This window comes from Trichomonas vaginalis, chromosome V, assembly GCF_026262505.1.
Source record: "Trichomonas vaginalis G3 chromosome V, whole genome shotgun sequence".
In the NCBI taxonomy this organism is placed as follows: domain Eukaryota; phylum Parabasalia; order Trichomonadida; family Trichomonadidae; genus Trichomonas; species Trichomonas vaginalis.
The window spans coordinates 33,645,529-33,664,651 of NC_067207.1; the positions used below are offsets into that span (position 1 = coordinate 33,645,529).

The window sequence follows — 19,123 nt, forward strand, 5'->3', positions numbered from 1 at the left end:
ATCCTTATACATTCATATATCATTACCACTCTCCAAAAATCCAGCTTATCGATTCATTTAATGAAAGTAATCTTCCAATTTATATTAGGAGTTATAATGGAACAATCAAAATTCCAATATTTGTGACTTATTTTTATGAAGTAGATTACGTTACGATAAATTATGCAATTGAAAATACTGATTTTACACAAACAACTCAGTTAGAAATGAACAATGAAATAGGCAAAGTAGCTAAAATCCAATTTGAACTCCCTAATGAATATGAAGAAAAGACTTATACTGTAAAAATTTCAGCAACTGATCATAGCCATACCAAGAATTCAAATGAAATATTTTATTCGTTTAATTATTCATATGATATCCATTTCAATCACAATAGAGTTGAATTCACCTTTTCTTGTCGATTTCCAATCCTTGCGTCAACATATCTTACGCAATTTCTTGTTGGAACAAGACATCGCTCTGCGGCACGGCAATCCTAGCATCTGTTAATAAAAAATTATGTTTTTATTTTTTTCCTATAATAAGTACGGGCGTGAATTTTTCGATACAGGTCTGACTTTTTATGACACATGATCTTGATTTCGCAAATATGAGAAAACATCCAATTAACATACATGTTTAACATAGTTCGATGTGTTTTTTTCTCATAGATAAGGTTCGTGAATTACGAAAGTATTTTATTCTATAATATTATATATGCCATATTATGATATGCGCCATACTTATTAGTTTCATATCATTCTGGCTTAAGAATGTTAATGTATTTCAAATATTTTTCTCATGAATTCAGAATGAACCTTCACATTCAGCATCAACCAATACAGTTGTGATAATGCAGGCATATCCAATGAGTCAATTTGGTTATCATGCCTCCAATAAGATTCTTCTGCAAAAGACTTACGTTAAGGGAGGCTTCCGACCAGAAAGCCCTCTCAATTTTTTGTGATGTTTACACCAAAAGTGAGATTCGTTAAGCGTTTTTCTCGTTGAATATTGAGTTTCCCGGATTTTAAGTTATTCATAAAGCTTCTCTATATTATACCCTATCTACTGATATGATTATTTTTGAAAAATCTCTTAAATCGACCTGCACTGAATTTTTTAGGGAAAATTCGAGATTTTATAAGCGTTTTCTGTAACGTTTTTTCACGGAATAAAATCCGAAAAATAATTTTTTGAAGAATCATTTGGGTAGAATACTTATCAAAAATTATATTTATTATAATTTTGGTCGATAAAAATAAGCGGATTCAAAACTGGCAAAAACCCTTTCGGCAATTTGTGGACGATTCCGAACCCCCTCATTTTTGGAATTTAATAAGAAAAATAGAATCTTTATTAAATATAGATTTTAAAAAACTTGGTTATAAATTACGAAATTTTCTCACTTGGGCCAAAAAGTGACAATTTGGTCGGAAGCCACCCTTAAAGTGAAAAGGAAATTCTGATGGTTGTAAATATTTTTATTTTCTAAAAAGAAACCATCTTTTATTTTTGACTAAAGCGCAATGGAATAAATTTGAATAAAAATTTTTGAATTTGAAATTTTCAATAAAATCGAATTTGGAGAGGCTAGGGATGGAAAATGCAGAACCAATAGATACAGCATTAACCTCTCTGGCTCCAAATTTTATTTCGACAGTAATTCAGACACTTTCATCGTTCTTGGAATCAAATTTCGACAATTCGGCCGAAATTTGTACTTTTTTACAAGAAATCCAAGGGAATTTTGTCAAATTACTAAATATAGACAACCTTTACGATGATACTAATCAACAACTCTCCGAATTTATCGAAATTTATCTAAAATTATTCATAAAATCATGTACAATGTCGAATTCTACAGTATCGAAAGAGTTTTCATTAATCATAGAACTACGAAACAGCCGATATTTGTTTCGAAATCTCTCTTTCGTCGAAAATATTTTTTCACAAATCACAGAAGAATCATTTCAAACTATATTATCATTCGCCACCAATCCGAAACTACCAGCCGACTTAAATACGATCGAAATTATTATTTATTTCACTAGATTTGTTTTAGATTTTTCTCAAATTAAAGTTGAGAGTAAGGATATTGTCAGCATTTTGGAAAGCTTTATCCGATATCTGTTACAACTCAACGATCTTACCGAAAAAACTTTTCAACGAATCTCTCAATGTTATTCGATTTTATCGACATTCAAGCATGTTAGCAAATTTTTCGATATGCAATACATCCTGTCTCAAGTATTCCTCAAGAACAAGCTCTATTACAAAGATAGTTTCTCGTTAATGTTAAAATTTATCTCGAAAGTCAAACATCCAGACATAATCAAAGGCTGTGCTACAAGACTATCCAAAGTTATAACGAATCTGAGCGAAGAAGACTGTACATTGTTTTATTTACTTATAAAAGAGATATATGAGAACGGAACAGACGTTTTACCTATTATCAAACTCTTATGGCGAGTCATAGAAGTCCAATTCAACGAAAAAATGAAAGAAATTTACATCAAAAAATTAGAAATTTTATTTTACGATCCAAATCTTCTCAATGACATTGTCAATTACATTGTTACACAAGATTATCTTCCTCATTTATTCTTTGAAGTTCTTCGCTCACAATTTTTTGAATCATTGACAAATTTCACCAAAACATCCATTTTTAACACATTATTTCATATCGGAGACATTGATTTCATATTAGATTATGTAGAATACTGCAATATTACTAACATGAAAGAGATAATCATTTCTCATCTCGAACAAAACGATAATTCTTCCTGTTGTTTATTACTTTTTCCATATTTTTATCCAGAAGGCATCAAAAAACACTCTGATCTTATTCTTTCACGTGTTTCTGATCCAAAACACCTTTCAATTCTTTTAGAATCATTTAACCTTAAAAGTGTAAATTTTCATTTTCAACAGATCTTTAACAAATCGATTGTTTTACAAGTATTAGATGTTGTTTCATCATTTAATGGAAATTCTCTTGATTCCGTTGTTGATTTTTGGGAAAAATTTTTCGAAAAAGAACAATTTCTTAAAACACAAAAAGAACAAGTCATTCAATCAATTTTAAACAACAAAAAACAAACAAGTAAATCAATTAGATTCATTCTTAAATATTCCAATGATTTTTCACTTGACATTTTATCATCAATTGAATTAAACAAACAAATCATCGAAATCATCATTTTAGAAAGTAAAAAATCAACAACAGACATCATTGATTTCTTTTTCAAACCGAAAACATATGATATCATTTTATTAATTCTCCGTGTTTTCGAAGAATACGACACAACAAACAAATGCTATTTTATTTTCCCAGGAAATTCTCAAGAAATCACTTTCGAATGTGATTTAAATCTCAAAAAATTTTTCAGAAAAAACTGTTTGGAAAAAGATTTTGAACTTTTTGTTAATAATTTTCTTGGCTATGAATCTAAAATAGAACTAAAATATGATAAAACATATAATGTCACTAAAACAGATTTGGTTTTTGAAAGAAAAGAAAATTTAATTTCTAATTTTGTTTCATGTAACAAATATTCAAATATTTTCATTAGTTATTTATCACAGAACAATGAATTATCAAAGGTTTCATATAAAATACTTACAAGATTAAAGTTACATTCATCACAAAGTTACTTAATTTTGACATGTAACGAATACAACATTTTATTCCCAGAAGAAAGTAAATATCTTTGTAAATTGAGATTACATTGTATAGGAATTGTAACAAGTAATCAATCATTAGCTGTTAAATTTGTTAATATCCACAATTACGACAATCTTCTGAGATATTCCGTTAAAAGCAAATCATCACTTGGTTTATATCTTTGTTTGAAATTGTTTGATATATTGGATGGTTTCAACCAACAATCAATTTCTCTTATTTTCTATGAAAAATGTATTTCTGTTTTAGATATTGAAAACAAAAGTGAAGTCAACGAAAACACTTTGAAACTAATTGAAAAGATGACTCCTGAGAAATATTTTGTTGGTCATTTTAACACATTTTTTGTCCTTTGCATGCAGAAATCGAAATATTTAGAGATATTTCTTAAAATCATGGAGAAGTCGAAACTTGAAGATTACAAAGAAATTGTTTTAGAAAATTTGAAAAAATTTGATTTCAATTTTTCATTGTTTTCATTTTTGGTTTCACAAAATGATATTGAAATCAATGATATTATTATTGACATTGTTTTATCTTCAAAACATGATGGAACAGAAAATTTGAAACTTATTGACAAAATTCAAAATTGTTTTATTTCAAGAAAATTATTTAACAATTTGCTTGAATTTCATATCTTTTCATTGACAGAATACAGACAATTTGATTCTCTTTCGAAAGGTGTTTTGTTAAAGATATTTCAACAATTTCCTGAATATGTTGTTGAAATGAAAAAATACTTTGATTTAATTTACAAAAATCATTCTAATTTTTGTTGTTTTGAAGAAACAAATGAATTTTACAAGAATTTTCTTTTGTTTTTTAACAAAATGGTTGATATGATTGATTTTATCTTGTGTTCAGACTTTAATCCATCAAATGAAATTCAAATTCAATTATCAGATTCAATCTTTATTTTGAAAGAAATATTTTGTCCATTTTACACAGGAAATGAAGATTTTCAAACATTGAAATCAATTTTGAGTTTCATTACAACAATAAGTCATCGATTTTCTACATTAGATTTCATTCTTTTGTCGAGCCAAGATAAAAACAGATCCAACAATTTTTTGTTCGATACAATCATTTCTTTGTCAGAAGTCAATGACAACAGTTTGAACAGTTATTTCATCAACCATGTCAATTGCAAAGTTTTGTTTAATTTTCCGGAATTTTTGTTGATTTCTATTCGAAAAAACGAAAAAATTGTTGATAAAGTACATTTACAAGGTGTTGAATATGAATATGTTAGTAGTTTATCTCTTAATGATTGCACATTGTTGTTATACGAAAGCAAAATCATCAGAACAAATGTTTTTCCAGTTCAAATTTCTATTTTGTATGAAAACTATTCGAAAACGAAATTTTTACAAAAATATTATGAAAGTTTTTTGATGAATGACGAATTTAATGACTTCATTGAACAAATGTTAGATATTAACAAAACATTTTTATTTGATTTTTTCTGTTTTTATTTAGAACAAAGTGATTTTAGATTTTATGAAAATATGAAATCAAATTTTCGATTTATTGATTCGAAAAATATTTTGGAATTAGACAAAATCAACAAATTCATGTTAAATGATGACTACGAGATCCGTAAGAGTTATTCAGAAGTTGTTAATTTATTCTTAGATAACAATGAATTTGATTTCGAACAATTGAAAAATCTTTTTATTGAAAATTCATTTTTATTCCTTGAAAAAGGTGAAAATTGGGATTTTTTATGTGAAATTTTACTTCGAAACATTGACAAGAAAAGCATTGATTTATCTAAGAAAGTTTTATTTCAAGACCTCAAAGAAATTGATAATGAACAAATATACGAAAATGTTGATTTCGAGACATTTGTTTTTATCTTGACAAACGAAGAAAATCTTGAAGAATTTACAACAGAAGAAAATTTGAAAATTTTGTTTTCACTTCGAAATGTCAAAAGTTTAACAAAAATCATAACAAAATTTGACATTGATAAATTGAAAACATTCATTAATAACTATTACGAAAACACAGATTACTTAGGAACATTGTATTTGAGTATTGTTGATCATTTTGAGTTTATTTTTGAAGTTTGCAAACTAGAGAATTTTGTTTTTAGCGATAACACGAAAATTGTTTCATTTTTCAATGAAATTCGTGTTCATCCATCTATTTCATCATCAACGAACCATTTCATTGAGAGTTTCCCACATTTCTGTCTTAAGTTCATGTTTAATTCCGAGAAAAATATCAGAGAATCATTCAGAGATTTGATCACAACAATTGTTAATTTCTCGAGTAATTTCGAAGCAAAAACATTTTTGTTGAATCTCATGAATATGTTACCAAGTTTAGAACAGAAACTTCAAATTATCAACAAAGACGACAACTGTGTTTCTACAGAGTATTTCTGGTTATTGACAAATATCTGTCGGAAAGGTGATTTATATTATTTTGTTGATGAAAACTCATTGTCATTTCTTATGTCCGTTCAAAACATTTCACGAATGAAGTTAGAAACAGAACGTCCTCTTTTCGACATCATCCATTTCATTGCGGAATGCAACAACGGAGATTTTTTTAAGTTCATCGGTTTCATGTCAATGACAGAGCACTTACAGAACATCAAATCCAAGTTCATCATTTTAGATTTGATGCGTCTTTGTCCTAAGAACGAAATTGATGTTTTCATGAATTCTAGTTTTTCGAAAGACATTTTCAAAATTTGTTTTTTGTCAGAATTTGATGATTTCATTTCACATTTCTTTCTTATGCACATTGATAATTTAGACATGATCCAAGTTTGCCAAGACATGTGGTCATGCAGTGAAGAATGCATCAAACGCGAAAGTTTTTCATTTTGTTTCATTAGTAAGAAGATTTTAGAAACTAACATTGAAACATCCAATTTTTTCAAAACAATGAAACTAGATTTTCTTTTGATTGATAGTTTATGTGTTAGTGAGAATGAAGAATACATCAACAGTGTTGTTGATTTGTTGATTGTCTATTTCAACACATATCATGATAAGATGAATATCGACATCATCACACTTCTTGACAAATCAACACGATATCCAAACATCATCAATCTTCTTATCATCATCATTTGTCACATTGACATTTCTAGTGTCAACAACATTTTATCATATTTGATGACACAGTTTGGTCGGTTCATCAGTGTTGACAGCAACTCAACACTTTCATTGATGAAGAAGTGCATTGATCTTTGTGATGACTGTGAATTGTTGTTGAACAACGCAGTTCTTTGTGTCACATTCTTGATTAACAGCGGAAATGTTTTCGAAGCAGTTTGCATTGTTGAACTTGTTTGTAGCAAGAATGTCGACACATGTGCTAAAGATGCTAAAACAGTCTTAGCATCAATGATCAACATCACATTGTGCTGTAATACATCACCAGTTGGCGACAGTGTTTTGAAGAAGATTCCATTTCTTTGTCGTCGTATGCTTGAAGTTCATCGATGGTATGATAACATCGGATATCAAATTTCACAGACTAGTGGTAATGCAGAACTTGATCTTTACATCATCAAACAGTGGCTTCTTTTCAGTGACAAAATCAGAAGCTACACAGGAATTCCATTTCCAAAACTTAATCTTGATCAAGAAAAGTTCACATACATCAGATCTCTTCTCCAAAACGATGAATCAACTAACAATAGCAACAACAGCAACAATAACAATGACCATGTTGATAATCAGAACTATGAACAAATTGCAATGATTGTTCTTCTTAATGAACTATTTTCTAGAAATTAATTTTTATTTTTATTTTTTATTTATATTTCTTTTAATTGTTTTATTATGTTTTAAATATTTGTTTTTTATTTTCTTTAATATTTGCCACACAAATAATTATATAAATGTGATAAATCAACCAATATTGTTTTTATTAGGTTATTAGTAATGTGACTACTTCAGTAGGAATCATCTTCTTCATTAGCTCTAAGAGTTTCTGCTACCTTTCTTCCAGCCTTATTTATTTTTAATAAATAATCATAAACCCCCTCAAAAGAACTCTTTAATTCTTTGAAATCTTCAATATATTTTTGAAGGGTCTTCATATCAGCTTGAAGACCACCAACAGTTGCTTGAAGGTTGGTAATATCACCTTTCATGGTACTGATATCGTTTTTGATACTCTGGATATCATTAACATTGGATGTCATAAAAATTAATAATAAAATTGAATAGTTCAGAAATTTATAATCATTATTACAACATGTTTTGGAATTGAATACTTGGTTAGAAATTTATTATGTATAAAACATTAAAAAAATGTTGTAATTATACTTACAACATTTTTGAATGATTAAAGGGTAGGTATTTGAGAAAATATATAATATATCCTAGGAAAAAATATCCTCAGAGAGCAATCAAAATCGATTTAAAAAGTGAAAATTTATTACGATTTTTCTGTCTTTCTGAATGAGCCGGTTTTCCAAATATACACTTTATAATTTTAATAAGAGCATGTATAACTATTCTATTCATCAACATCAGGCTAATGCAGAGCCTGAAATCCAAAATAGAATTGTTTCCAACGAAATACTTGCATATCTTTATGATCATTTAGACAAATACGGAAAAATCGATTTTGTACTTGATGAAGTGCAAATCGATACGGTTCTATTGAATCTTAATGGAGAATCTTCCGATTTATTTCATGAAATTTCTGAAATTGCGAAAAATGATAATAGGATCTTAGAAAGGACAATAATAAATCAACAATATATCACTATTGATGACCAATCTTATATTTTTGCTAAATCAATTAAATTTATCAACGAAGAATACTTAGATTACATACAATTTATGTTAAATTCTAATTCAGAAACAGCAATTATTAATACAATTATATGTATAACAGAATTGTTCGCTCAATCAAAATCTTCAATGAGTTGAATTGAAAAATTGATTTATCAGAACTTTAACATAGTTAAAACAGTCAAATATGAACATTTAATCGTCTCAATATTCAGATTTATTAGTCAAACATGTTTTGAAAGATATTCTGAGGATATCAAAGAATATATCAGAGATCATTTATATTTCAGCGATGAAACAATTTATTTTGGTTCATTGATTTCCATGCAGGCGGGTTATAAATGGAAACAGCTCGGAATTGAACTTCTAAATTTTCATTTAAACCTTGATAATGCATGTTTTCGCGTTAAGGTCGGATCATTGTGCATATTCAACATATTTCTGTGCGAGTGTAGAGAAGAAAGTCAATTCAAGAAAATTTTCGAAATTTGTGCAGAGTTGCTTGAATCTACAGAATACTGCAAATTTTCGATGTTGCTTATCAAATCATTGATAATTATCAACCGCATTTCTATTGAAGAACTCAAGAGTTGCGAGGATTCCCTAATGGAAATCCTCGAATGTGACAGCACCGATGATTGTTCTTACAATTTAGCCGAAGAGCTATTAACATTCATTGATAAGATAGGAGAATAAACTTTTTTTAATTGCTAACGTCTATTTTGGAATTTTTTATTTTTGATTTTGCCCTTTGAAAATATTGCAATTTCATAACTATTATAATTTGTAATACTAATCCTTATGCCACAGTACTTTTAGAGCAGATTTTCCAAGTTCCTCAAAATCATTGATGATCTTGACAGACCTGATCTATGATGTACTTGTGTTTAACTCTGCTATATCAATTCAAGCATTTAAACTTTAATCAATGATAATTTCGATTATATGAATTATAGGTGTAAAGCTTTCAATTCTGGAAGTTTTTGACGTTCCGATTCTGATAAAATTTCCGAAATCCAGATTTTATTATTTTATAAATATATCATATAATATCAACATTTTTGTTCCGAAAACCTAAAAGTGAAATGATTTTTTAAAATAAAATGTCTTTCTCCAGAGATCAATTTCCAGAATCTTTTACTAAGGCAGTCGCTATAAACAAAAAGGTATGGAATGTTAAAGCTGATACAGTCCAAGAAACTGTTTCATTGCTGAAAGATTCAATTTCAAGTTCTCTTTTCAACATTAAAACAGTTATTGATATGATAATCTTTATATATCAGAAGAGAAGTGAAAATATAGAATCTTACCTTACTTTACTACTCGAAATTATCAAAGTTTTTGATATCAATAACATTCAATCATATTTTACGCTTCAAACACCATTGAAATCTATTTTAGTCAGAAGGAAAATCTTATCAGGCAAAGAAGCCCCTGCAAATGCTAATAAAACAGAAGAAGTTTTAATTGCAAACGCAAAAAAAGCAGCTGTTAAACCTACTTTAACAAATCTTGAGAAATGCATTGAATTCAACTGGAAAGAAGGTATAAATTCATTCAAATCAAAGAATAATTTTAATTATTCATGGGTTAATTGTGTTTTCAACATTGATGCGTTTCTTGAAAAACTTTGTCACATTGATGATGTGAATAAATCAGATAACCAATCATGGAGTCCTCTTTCTATTGCTTGCAAAGGTGGATATACATTTATTATTGAATTTTTGTTGAAGAACGGAGCAGATGTCTATATAAATTACCATTTAACTGCATATTAGATAATAATTCTTTCTCTCTTTCTATTCTCATACAAAACAATGTTGATTTAACAACAGTTATTTCAAATGACGAAAACTTACTTATCTTTGCAGTGAAGAATAACTCTATTGAATGTTTGAAGTTATTATTAGAAACTAATATTGACATAAACATGAAAGATAAAAGTAATAAAACGGCATTCAATTATTGTTGTGAACTTGGAAAAAATGACATGGCCAAATTATTTATTTCTAAACAATGTGACATGACAAATAATTTTCCATTAGATACATTGATAACTAAGAAGAATTATGAACTTATTGAATGCATGTTAAAGAATGGATTTGATGGAAACATTGTTGGAAAAATGAATAAAACATATCTTCAAGTTGCAGTTTCAAACAAAGATCTGAAACTTGCAACAATTCTTGTCGATAATGGTGCTGAAGTAGAAAAATCTACTCAACACTTCACATCACCATTAAATATGGCAATTGATCAAAAGAATGTTGAAATGGCAAAATTCCTTATGGATCATGTCAAAGACATCAGTATTGCAGATTCAAAAGGTTACACGGCATTAAATGCAATTGAAAAGTCTAAGAACCAAGAATTAATTAAATATTATGAAGAAAAATTTGGTCAAATTAATTCTCAAAAACCAACACCATCACAACAAAAAGTGACACAACCAACTGCTTCATCACGTGTTGAATTACCTAAATCACAACAAAAAGCACCAGTTGCAAACGCTAAAATACAAGAAGATAATGTTGATAATTCAATTGATGAAATTCTTGGTAAATTACCAGAAAATATGAAGAAAGCAACAATTACTAATGAATCAATTTGAAATTTCAGTGAAAAAGAAAACATTAATGAAGTTATGGCAGAAATTGATTCATCAATTTCATCTAAGATATTCTCTCCTATTTCAATTGCACTCCAAATTTGTTACATTGCAAACAGAAGATTATCAAAATTGGATTCCTACAAACAATTATTTGTTACATTTATCACAAAATACAACATTTTGTCGAATGATTATTTCGATTCTCATATTGACAAAGATCTTCGACAATTCACTAAAACATCTGATGCCGAAATCGCGAATCATTATCATATGATCAAAGAAATGAATTATTGGAGACAGAAGAAATATTTCAAGTATCATTACGAAAACACTGTTTGTAATGTCAGATCATTACTTGACAAATACATCAATTTTGGATATGATGAAAATGATTCACCACTCATTGCTGCAGCTAGAATGATGATGTTAGAAGTTATGAAATTTGTCAAAAGTGACAGATCTGTTAATTCAAATGAATCATATATTCTTTCTCGCATTGCAATCGATTTTAATGACAAAGAAATGCTTACTCTTCTTAATGAATGGGGCATTTCACCACAAGTTTCTGAACGAGAATTAACAAACAACCAAGATTTGTTTGAAAATATCTTAGAATTCGTTCAATCAGATAAACTGAAACCATCTGTTGAAAAACAAATCGTTGATCACAATTTCGACAAAGTGCGTGAGATAATGAAAGGTCGAGAAGAAGATAGATTGGAATTACTTTCAGAACCATTGAGATATTGTATGTCAGAAAATGACTTGGAAAGTGTTGATTTCATTTTGTCAAATTACCTGAAAGTTTACGAAAAACTTCCATCATTCAATTTCTCTGCTGTTTATTTATCATTGAACTGGCATTATGATGAAATATTCATTCATCTTCTCAAAACATATAAGGATATTAACTTTGATGAAGTTTATGATGACAAACCACTCTTCTTTGAAGCAATGAGTAATTCTCATTCCGACAATACCATTCTTTACATTATAAATGGTATTAAAAATATCAATGCTTCTTATTATGATACAACAATTCTCCAGAGACTTGCTGATCATGCATCAAATTATCCAAAATCACTTAGAAGACTTGTTGAAAGAGGTTGCGATGTCAATTTGTCAACAAAATCATCTTTACCACCATTATTACTAGCTGCACAACGCGATTATGAGACAGCAGTTTTCCTTCTAAAGAATGGGGCAAACTTCAATAGTGTCAAAACAGCAGATGAAAATATTAGAAACCAAGCCGAATGTTACATTGAAGATTTAATTGATGATCTCTTTAAACATCATGAATTTGATTTGATCAAGAATATTGTTGATGCCAACGACAAGTCAAAATATAAACTGATGATAAAACAGATTGCGAAATCATTCGACAGAGAAGATTTAGCTGAAGTTGATTTCATTTTGCAAAATTACATCAAGTCTAATGAAAAAGTTTCTGAAACTAATTCGACAGTATTTGCATTTGCTATTTACAATAAAGCACACAAATCTGTCTGGCATATTATGAACAATTCTGAAATTGATTATGACGAAATTGTCGAAGATTATCCATTAATTTTCTACGCTGTTGAGAACAAAACAACAGATGATGTTGTTCTTAAAATGGTCAATCAATTGAAAGATGTCAGTCTTGTCAGTCACAACCTATCCATTATTCAGGAATTAGCGAAGAATGCTCCATATTATGACAAATCATTTAAGAGATTGATTGAAAGAGGTGCAGATTTCAGAAAAATCCCACCAAATTCAACACCAACAGTTTTATTGTCTGCACAAAATGACTATGATACAACTATGTTTTTGCTTGAAAAAGGTGCTGATTTCAACAGTCTTGATGTCAATGGTGATAATATTCTTATGTGTTCATTAATGTGTCCAGGAGACAAGATGTGGAAATATGTTGTTGAAAAAGGTGTAATTGATTCTCCAAAATCGAATATTTACAAACCAATACATATTGCAGCTATGCATCGAAAATGCGAAGCAATCAAATTCTTTGTTTCTAAAGGAGAAGCAGTTGATGTCAGAAACCAAGATGGAATAACACCATTAATGGTTGCTTCTGATACATATGTTGTAGATACGCTTCTTGGACTTGGTGCCGAAATCAATGGAGTATCTAAAGACGGAAGGACAGCAATGCACTACGCATTCATCAAAAGGAACCATATTGTTGCAATGTATCTAATTCAGAAGAACGCGCGACATGACATTCGAGACATTTACGGTAAGACAGCTCTTGATTATGGTGATGGCTGGGAATTTTTAGTTGAATTTGCTAAATTAAAAAAAAAAAAAAAAAAAGGTAGTGGGGCTTCCAGGGGCTGCGCCCCTTCTAGCCCTGAAGATGTTTAGTATAAATGAAGTTTATATTTGGAGGGCTTCCAGGCGCGTTGCGCCCTCTAGCCCATAAGAAATTTTTCCCAAGACCCAAGAGGAGGACCGAACCCCAGCCGACCAGCCGGTGACACTTTTTGTGTCGCTTTTCACAAATTATATATGTTTTCATGTTTTGTCACTTTTCTGTCACTTTTCAGGTAAAAACATTTTTATTATTATATATAAATGAATTTTACAAAACCTCCGTTACCGTTCTTTGGAAATAAGAGTAGATGTAAAGATATTATATTGAGAGAACTTAAGAAACTACCGAATGGTCTAACATTTGTAGATTTGTTCGGTGGAAGTTTCTATATATCCCATTTATGTCATACCGTATTTCCTGACTCAAAGATTATATGCAATGACTTCGACAACTATATGAACCGTCTCAAACATATTCCAGACACAAACAATATATTGAAAGAGTTAAAAGAAAAGATACCTATAGGTAAGATGGAACGTATACCATTAGATAAGAAAAATATTGTGAGAGAGGTTTTGAAAAAAGCAGAATATATAGACTGGGATAGTATATCTGCTAGACTATTATATAGTGGTGCTATAAGAGTTCATGACATTGAAACACTTATGTCAAAAGTTTTATATCTTAACTATACAAATGTTTTCAAAGAGGACATAGAAAAATATATTGAGGGTATAGAGTTTGTGAGATGTCATTGGACAGAGTTGTATGAAAAATATAAAGACAAGGAAAATGTTTTCTTTATAGTGGACCCGCCGTTCTATAACACATGGGATTTTCAATACCAAGTAGACTGGACTTTGAGAGACTCTTTAGAAACTTTAGACGTTATACATAACCATCCATGCTTTTACTTTACATCCGATAAAAGTGGTTTGGAAACCGTTATGAGATGGTTAGAGGACATACATGACTATGAGTTTAGATATGACAAGATAGAATATGAGAGAGGTCCTATAAACCGGAGAAAGTGTCACAATAAAGAAATTTTATTAGTAAGTAAATGTGGTTTGAAATAGGACTACTTGTTTTAGGTTTTTTCCATTGTGTCATTTATTTATTTGACGTGGCAGAAAAGTACAGAGAATATGAAGATGAACCAATGCCTGCAAATGTTCAGTATATGTACTCGTAAGAGATATTTTTATCTAATATTAAATGGACGCACAGAACTTAGCGAATGCACAGCAACCTGGACAACCAAACCCAGAGAATATTCCAAATGAAGTTAGAATACAAACTGCAATGGCAAACTATGGTCAAGTGCCAACAGATGTACAAATGCAAACTGCCATGTCAAATGACGCTGCGTTAGGTTTGCCACCATGGTATGCAAATATGAGATGGAAAGAGTTTTATACAAACCCTGAAGTGGGATATAAACAACTTTATGCAGATGACGCGAACACAGGAGTTGACCCAGAATATGTTTTCTACCAGAGGAGAAACAGAATGTATGAGCTCCAGTTAAAGAATGCTATGGAACTCAACAGGAAACGTAAGAGACTAGGCGGACATTAGATTTTTACATATAGTAAAATGGGTTTCTTCAGTAGTATTGGAAACTTCTTCAGAAGAGTTGGAAGAGGTATATGGAATGGAATAAAATCTGTCGGAAAAGGAATTTGGAACGGTGTCAAAAATATTGGTAAAAGAGTAGGTCAGTTCGTTGGTATTATACCTAAAGACCCTGAACCAGAAGAACAAGCTCCTGTTATACAACAGCCTGAACCTGCACCACAGTCTAGTTGGCAACCAAATCCAACACCTCAACCGTATTAAAAAATTATATTTTTACCGTTCGATAGTAGTTGTATATGAAACTAAGTTCTAAGTAAAACGCATGGTATAATGGAATTATTCTTTTTCTTCCATCTGTAGTAAACCATACTTGAAAGTCTGAAATACTTCCACTCGGTGGTTCATATAGCTTTGTAGGTTTTTCGTAAAAGTCATTTGCCAAGCATAAGAAAGAGTTTTGGGCGCCAGAAAATGAAGCATGAACAATAATAGCAGCTGGATCGAAAACATTTTCATATGTTCCATTAGGGTTTTCGACTTCATAAAAGTCTGGGTGTACTGGATATGCTGCAGGCTGATTTAACATCCTCATAAATCTATACCATGCCAAGTTGTTATATTTTGTAGAAATATAAACGTTTTCTCCAAGGTCTTCTATTTTATTGATTTTAACAGTTGCATTTTTCCTGTCATAAATAATATCGAGATGGTATTCTCCTTCGTCAATGTTATACTGGTTTGCATATTCGATATAGATATCGTTTATTTTTTCTTGAAAAGCTTGAAGAGTTGTTTCTAAGTTTACAAGCAAACTAACTTGTAAAAGTTTTCCCTGTTCAAATTTCTCATACATACGTTTTTCTTTGTTATAGTATCGAACTTCAAAACCGACCGTAAATGGGAAACCATGTATGGCTTCTGAAATGAACTTCATTCTACGAAAGCCAATAGCTTTTGTGACAGATGGGTCTCTTAACTATCTTAATGGGTAGTCAAAACGATAGCCTTCATGCTTTACGGTCTCTGTCTCAAACTTTTGACCGACATTAGTAAAAAGTTCATCTAATGGTTTAGTTGTAGCAACTCTTGAATTTTCTTTTTCTATTGAAAGCATATTTTATCTAGAATAAAATGTCGAAAGATATTGCTTCCATAAGAGAAATACAACACAACCGACAACTCATTATGCAAGCTCTAAATAAGAACACAACAAACTTTTCAAACTATTCTAAGATATCTGAGTCATTGAAAGAAGGAAACTTAAAACTGACATTAAACCCAATGACAGATGAGTTTCTATTTCAAGACAATAAGAACAATACTGTCTGTATAAATCCAACAAAAGGAACTTTAAACGAGAAACCTATAAATGAACTTCTTTTGAAGGCAGATGTTGACAACAAAGCTGACAAAGAATATGTAGACGATGCAATAGCAAAAGAAGCAGAAAGAGCTAACAATGCTTATGCAACAAAAGAACATACTCATCCTGAACTAGCAGACAAAACATATGTTGACAATAAAATGTCAAGTGAAGTGACAAGAGCTGAAAACGAATATTCTAAAAAGACTCATATACATTCTATATCTGATATTACAAACTTACAAGAAACCTTAAACAGTAAAAGTGCCGTTGGACATACACATACATCTTCTGAAATAACAGACTTAAACGTTAGCCTTGAAAAGAAAGCAGATAAAACATATGTCAATGAAATATACCAAAGTTTGATAGGAACAACAAAAAATATTGAAACTATTGTTGGTGACTTTTCTGTCAATGAAGAAAATAAATATTTTAGATGGCAGTTTGTACACTCCTTAAAAAATGGTATACGGTGGAAACTCATTCCGAAAAATAACAATGAAATGTATGTAAGTTATAAAAAGAATAATGGCACACAAGTTAAAGTTCCATTAGACAACAACTGCTACTTAAACTTATATGGAGACGAACAAAAGAAATATTTCCGAGTTTATGAAATGGCAGATATGACATTGCCTGACCCAGCTCCAGCACCATATTATTATGACTATGGAGATGACGACAGAACACCACATGTAGATGAACAAAAGCTAACATTATATTTAGATTATTATAGATATAAAAGATATAATGCAATAGAAAAAACGAGAATAGTATATTATTATACAGATGACAGAAATAAATATTATAGTCAAGATTTTACCTACCCTGAAAACATAAGATTATATTATAAAAAATATTCTGACACAAACCAGAAGAAACCTGAAATAGTTGCACTATATTTTAAGTTCAAAAGAGACAATCCTATAATATCTCATATGTTTGATTTAATGAACCCAGTAGGTTCTATTTATACATCTATGGAAGCAAGAGGTCCTCAAGTAATGTTTGGTGTTGGTGCATGGGAACAAATAGTCGACAGGTTTTTGTATTGTGCAAACTCTTCAAAGGAAACAGGTGGAAGTAAAACGATTTCAGGTGAAAATTTACCTGCGCACAGTCACTACATAGATTTAAGTACATCTCAAGCAGGTTGGCATAAGCATAGATATTGGGATTGGTCAGCAATGACAAAAGGTAAAGGATATGATGTTAAAGACGACGTTAAGTTTGCCATAAATTGTTACTGGGACGATACACAGGGAGAAGGAAACCATACACATTTCGTTTCAGGATATACACAAACAACGGGACAAAGTAAAGAATACATGCCACCTTACATGACAGTTTACGCATGGTATAGAATTGCTTAGTCGTCATTTTCAACTTCTTTAGCATATTCGTCAGGAGTTGTCTTATATTTGTTAGGAACTGTCTTTGAAAGTATACCACCTTGAACTTTGACAAGTTTGAAACGAGGTCTGACAATAGTAGTTTTATCTTCTGCTTGCAGTGTGTACATTTTGCCATGTTTGCCTAAAACTTCATAATATTCTCTTGTATACTTTCTTCTATTTTTACGAACACGAATGTGAGTACCTATCGGGTTCCCATTGTTGTCATAGTCAATAGTATTTTCATATGGGTCGCGTTTAGGTATTTCTATTTTTACTTTGTCACCTTTCTGAAGTTTGAAGCCCGGCATTCTTTCTTGTTTGTCTCTTTTGACTAAATTATTAAATATATAGTCTTTCTCTAAGTCAGGGTTGTTTTTCATTTCTTCGGGGGAGTGGTTTCCCAAACCTTTTTGTTTACGGTTATTGTAAATATTTAAAACTTGTCTCATCTTTGCCATGGAGAAGTGTCTATATTTGTCGTCATATGACATTTCATTTGCTTCACCACCTTGTGGTTGGTTTAAGTCTCTTAACATTTTTATACATCCGTCAATGACACCAAGAGCAGAATGGTTTTGGTCGACAATGAAATATTGGTTTACATTTTTTGAACGCAGATAGTTTTTAATATCATCTGATTTGAAAGAACTTTCACAGTCAGATGTCAGTTTTGTTGGATGGTATTTGTCAACGAATATTGTCAAAGCGGTTTTCACATCTAAAATATTTTTGGACTGTAATGGTATGGCTTCACAGTATCTTGTGTTTTGACCAACAAATATTAACCAGTATGGTGGTCCATCTGTTCTAACTCTCGGAATGTTTTCCAAGATATCCATAAACCAAGCATTTGGTGTTGAACTAAAGATTTTTATCATGAGTGCTTTCTTTGTCGCTTTAGAAACATAGGGGTCCTTGTTTGGATTCGTCATTTTTTAACCCATAAGAAATGGGTTTATTTGGCGCATTAGCAGGAGTCGCATCTAGATTTTTGCCCGCAGTGGGAACAATAGCTAGAGGTGCATTTGGAATTGGAAGGAAGATTTTGAGTACATTAGGTATACTTAAAGAGAAAGCACAACCTATTATACAAACTGTACAGAAAGGTTGGGATGTAGCACGAGATGCAACAAATCTTATTCCAAATCCTGAAACAGAGGAAAAGTTCAAGGATGGATGGACAATGTAGGAAGACAAGCAGGAAACTATTATAACAAAGCAAATGACTACTATAACCAAGCAGGACACTATATGGACCAAGGTGAAAGATTCTTTAACAGAGGATATAACCATGCACAACAGTGGGTAAACAATAACCAACCTCAACCGCCTCAACGTGGGGAATGTAAAGTTTTTTACTGAGATGAAATGAACAATACAGCATTGAGAACAAAATGGGTTTCAAGATGGAT

At 30.6% G+C, this 19,123-nt stretch overlaps 9 protein-coding genes across 9 annotated transcripts, besides 2 other annotated features; 7 read left to right on the forward strand and 2 right to left on the reverse strand.

Annotated features, from left to right (window-relative positions):
• Positions 1–909: 909 nt before the first annotated feature.
• Positions 910–1,428: a mobile genetic element.
• A 5-nt stretch (positions 1,429–1,433) lies between these two features.
• TVAGG3_0451220 (uncharacterized protein) lies at positions 1,434–7,428 on the forward strand (the record flags this gene model as incomplete). Its single annotated transcript, XM_001308595.1, has 1 exon — positions 2,212–7,428. One exon carries the CDS (start codon positions 2,212–2,214, stop codon positions 7,426–7,428), a length of 5,217 nt encoding a protein of 1,738 aa, XP_001308596.1.
• A 158-nt stretch (positions 7,429–7,586) lies between these two features.
• On the reverse strand, positions 7,587–7,838 carry TVAGG3_0451230 (uncharacterized protein; the record flags this gene model as incomplete). The annotated part of the gene is made up of 1 exon (XM_001308596.1): positions 7,587–7,838. The coding sequence occupies one exon, from the start codon at positions 7,836–7,838 to the stop codon at positions 7,587–7,589; it is 252 nt and encodes an 83-aa protein (XP_001308597.1).
• Positions 7,839–8,760: 922 nt separating this feature from the next.
• On the forward strand, positions 8,761–9,132 carry TVAGG3_0451240 (uncharacterized protein; the record flags this gene model as incomplete). The annotated part of the gene is made up of 1 exon (XM_001308597.1): positions 8,761–9,132. One exon carries the CDS (start codon positions 8,761–8,763, stop codon positions 9,130–9,132), a length of 372 nt encoding a protein of 123 aa, XP_001308598.1.
• A 407-nt stretch (positions 9,133–9,539) lies between these two features.
• On the forward strand, positions 9,540–10,214 carry TVAGG3_0451250 (Ankyrin repeat family; the record flags this gene model as incomplete). Its single annotated transcript, XM_001308598.1, has 1 exon — positions 9,540–10,214. The coding sequence occupies one exon, from the start codon at positions 9,540–9,542 to the stop codon at positions 10,212–10,214; it is 675 nt and encodes a 224-aa protein (XP_001308599.1).
• Positions 10,215–10,459: 245 nt separating this feature from the next.
• TVAGG3_0451260 (uncharacterized protein) lies at positions 10,460–11,047 on the forward strand (the record flags this gene model as incomplete). Its single annotated transcript, XM_001308599.1, has 1 exon — positions 10,460–11,047. One exon carries the CDS (start codon positions 10,460–10,462, stop codon positions 11,045–11,047), a length of 588 nt encoding a protein of 195 aa, XP_001308600.1.
• A 33-nt stretch (positions 11,048–11,080) lies between these two features.
• TVAGG3_0451270 (spectrin binding) lies at positions 11,081–13,417 on the forward strand (the record flags this gene model as incomplete). Its single annotated transcript, XM_001308600.1, has 1 exon — positions 11,081–13,417. The coding sequence occupies one exon, from the start codon at positions 11,081–11,083 to the stop codon at positions 13,415–13,417; it is 2,337 nt and encodes a 778-aa protein (XP_001308601.1).
• A 1,303-nt stretch (positions 13,418–14,720) lies between these two features.
• TVAGG3_0451280 (uncharacterized protein) lies at positions 14,721–14,948 on the forward strand (the record flags this gene model as incomplete). The annotated part of the gene is made up of 1 exon (XM_001308601.2): positions 14,721–14,948. One exon carries the CDS (start codon positions 14,721–14,723, stop codon positions 14,946–14,948), a length of 228 nt encoding a protein of 75 aa, XP_001308602.2.
• An 18-nt stretch (positions 14,949–14,966) lies between these two features.
• TVAGG3_0451290 (serine threonine-protein phosphatase family) lies at positions 14,967–15,209 on the forward strand (the record flags this gene model as incomplete). Its single annotated transcript, XM_001308602.1, has 1 exon — positions 14,967–15,209. One exon carries the CDS (start codon positions 14,967–14,969, stop codon positions 15,207–15,209), a length of 243 nt encoding a protein of 80 aa, XP_001308603.1.
• Positions 15,210–15,213: 4 nt separating this feature from the next.
• Positions 15,214–15,801, reverse strand: TVAGG3_0451300 (uncharacterized protein; the record flags this gene model as incomplete). The annotated part of the gene is made up of 1 exon (XM_001308603.1): positions 15,214–15,801. The coding sequence occupies one exon, from the start codon at positions 15,799–15,801 to the stop codon at positions 15,214–15,216; it is 588 nt and encodes a 195-aa protein (XP_001308604.1).
• Positions 15,802–16,511: 710 nt separating this feature from the next.
• Positions 16,512–19,123: part of a mobile genetic element that runs on past the window's edge.